This window comes from Cryptomeria japonica, chromosome 5 (genome assembly GCF_030272615.1).
Source record: "Cryptomeria japonica chromosome 5, Sugi_1.0, whole genome shotgun sequence".
Classification (NCBI taxonomy): domain Eukaryota; kingdom Viridiplantae; phylum Streptophyta; class Pinopsida; order Cupressales; family Cupressaceae; genus Cryptomeria; species Cryptomeria japonica.
In genome coordinates, this window is record NC_081409.1 from 100477577 (window position 1) to 100479960 (window position 2384).

At 35.9% G+C, this 2384-nt stretch overlaps 1 protein-coding gene across 2 annotated transcripts; it reads left to right on the forward strand.

Moving 5' to 3' along the window:
• The first annotated feature begins 452 nt into the window (after window positions 1-452).
• LOC131068020 (uncharacterized) lies at window positions 453-2021 on the forward strand. 2 transcript variants are annotated; one of them, XM_058003224.2, is made up of 2 exons: window positions 453-733; window positions 1219-2021. In XM_058003224.2, exons 1-2 carry the CDS (start codon window positions 566-568, stop codon window positions 1774-1776), a joined length of 726 nt encoding a protein of 241 aa, XP_057859207.2. In that variant the 5' UTR covers window positions 453-565; the 3' UTR covers window positions 1777-2021. The 2 variants fall into 2 exon arrangements, with proteins under 2 accessions (XP_057859207.2, XP_057859216.1); XM_058003233.1 differs by lacking the exon at window positions 453-733 and adding an exon at window positions 795-938.
• Window positions 2022-2384: the final 363 nt, after the last annotated feature.

Here is a 2384-nt window from a genome sequence, read left to right on the forward strand (position 1 = left end):
GAAGGCTTCTTATTCTAAGAGAGAAGACAAATTCGTGGTAGTTTTACTCAAATTTCATTACCCATGATGAGTAGATATCTCAATTGAATAAAATATACAACTGAGAAAAACATGAGTACCTATTTCAGTTTGTCGTTTAGATGTGTTAATGGAATATGATAAGACATCACCATAAAGCCAACTTTGCCCTTAATTGCATCCTTTCATGCTTAAAAAGCCAACTTTGCTGACGCCACAGGAATGGAAATGACCACTACAAAGCCAGAAAACTTTACATGCTTGCCTAACGCACATACCAATCAAAAACAAATGGAAGAGTATACAGTTTAACGTAATGATTTTATATATTAATGCCCTAAGCTTTACAAGCACGCCTTGAGGGGTGATTCAAAACAACCAAAAGAAGACCAAATTCAATGTACCAGACTATGTTATTGTTTATAATATACGAATGGTACGATCTTCTGGTATTCTTTGAGGTGAAAAGTGCATCACAACTCAGCGTCTATTACAAGCACTATAAACTAATTAGGGTTTCAGAATCTCATCTCATTGAAACCAAATCATGGAGTACAGGAAAGACTTTGTAGATCTTGTACTTGTGCCTTTGGGTTTTCTGCTATCCATCTTATACCATGCTTTCTTGTGGTATAGAGTTAAGAATCACCCTCTCAAGACTGTGATTGGTATCAATAGCATGGGAAGGAGGCTTTGGGTTAAAGGCATCATGAAGGTAAGAGCTTTATAAGATTTCCAATTCAATTCACGTTCACATGAAAAGGAAATTTGGAAGGTTTAGTGAGCTTCAATTATTCGTTCAGGAAAAGTTCCGAACAAAAAGAACATTTTTTCTTTCAAGCATATGTAGACAATGAATGAATTCATCTATAAGGATTATGGTTTAGGACAATACAAGTAGAGCATATAAGATGAAAAAGGTCTGAGATAGTGTGGATTAAAGTTACCCTTTCTCTTTAAAATTAGTTTTTTTATTGGTGGGTATGAGTTTTTCATAAGTATGAGTGCTTTTGGATTCAAACTTTGCAGCTTTCCTTGTTTCATTAATATTTCCTATAATACTTAGTTGTTATTGATTAAAACTCACCCCCACTTCTTAAAACACAAGCATAGACAAGAAGGAAGTGAGTATTTATTTTTCAATTTGGAGGTATTTTGTTACTATGCATTGATGAATCATGATCTGTGTTGTGTATGCAGGGTGGTGGTGATAAAAATGGAGTTCTAGCAGTGCAGACACTGAGAAACAGCATAATGGGATCTGCTCTGATGGCAACAACTTCAATTGTGTTGGGTTGTGGACTGGCTGCTATGATCAGCAGCAACTACACTATAAAAGAGCCTCTCAATGACACACCCTTTGGCTCTCACGACAACATCATATTGGCAATTAAGTACTTGTTAATCCTGATGTTTTTTGTCTCATCTTTTATCTGCCATTCTATGTCAATCTACTGCAAGTGTGAAGTTGGTTCTTTGATATCGACTCCAGTAAGAAGACATGAATTGGCCAGCCTGATTAGTACAGATTATGTCTGTGAGATGTTGGGAAAAGGCTTCGCTTTCAATATAGTTGGTAACAGGATTTTTTATGGTGGGTTTCCTTTGTTTCTCTGGGTTGTAGGGCCTCTACCAGTTTTCCTAGGATCAGCACTGCTAGTACCTGTTCTGTATTCTACAGATTTTGTTTCTTCTTCTATAACAGGTAATAGAAATAGAGATGTCGAAACAAGAAAGAAAGAAGAAAGTTCGGAATGATTTTGTTTGGTAGGATGACAGGCCTATCTATGGGTTCACCACCTTGGTGAGGATTGTAGGGATGTAATGGATTTTATCTTCGATAGGCTCATTTATCTTAAAGTAGAAAAACGGTATGAAAGTTAGGGCTGAGACTGATGGGATTTTACAACTCCAAAAATAGGTGCCTTAATTAAAGTCCATCTTTGAGAAAGGTTTGTAATTATGATTATCAGCTTAAGAAACTATAATAAAAGCCTCAAAAGTTCCACCAAGTTGATCTTATCTCATTTAATCATTAAGTGTTTTAAGATAATGGATGAGCTTCGGTTTTAATTGTAATATTTGATTTTTTTCTTATAGGTTAGTTTAAAATATCATAAAAAGTAAATGTCATGGTTAAGGGACTCAATTTTAGTAATAGCGAAGAATAACTCTAACACAAGGTTGAAACTCATTAGACTTGTGATCAGACAGTTTTTTAGTGGCGAATCTTCGCCAATTGGCAAATTCTGCACAAATAGTCTGGGGCAACATCGTGGTCAAATCGCCTAGAATTTTGGGGTTAACAGTACACTATAGAATCTGGCTTCACCATTGACCACACACCGTCAACGTGCATGCCTGTA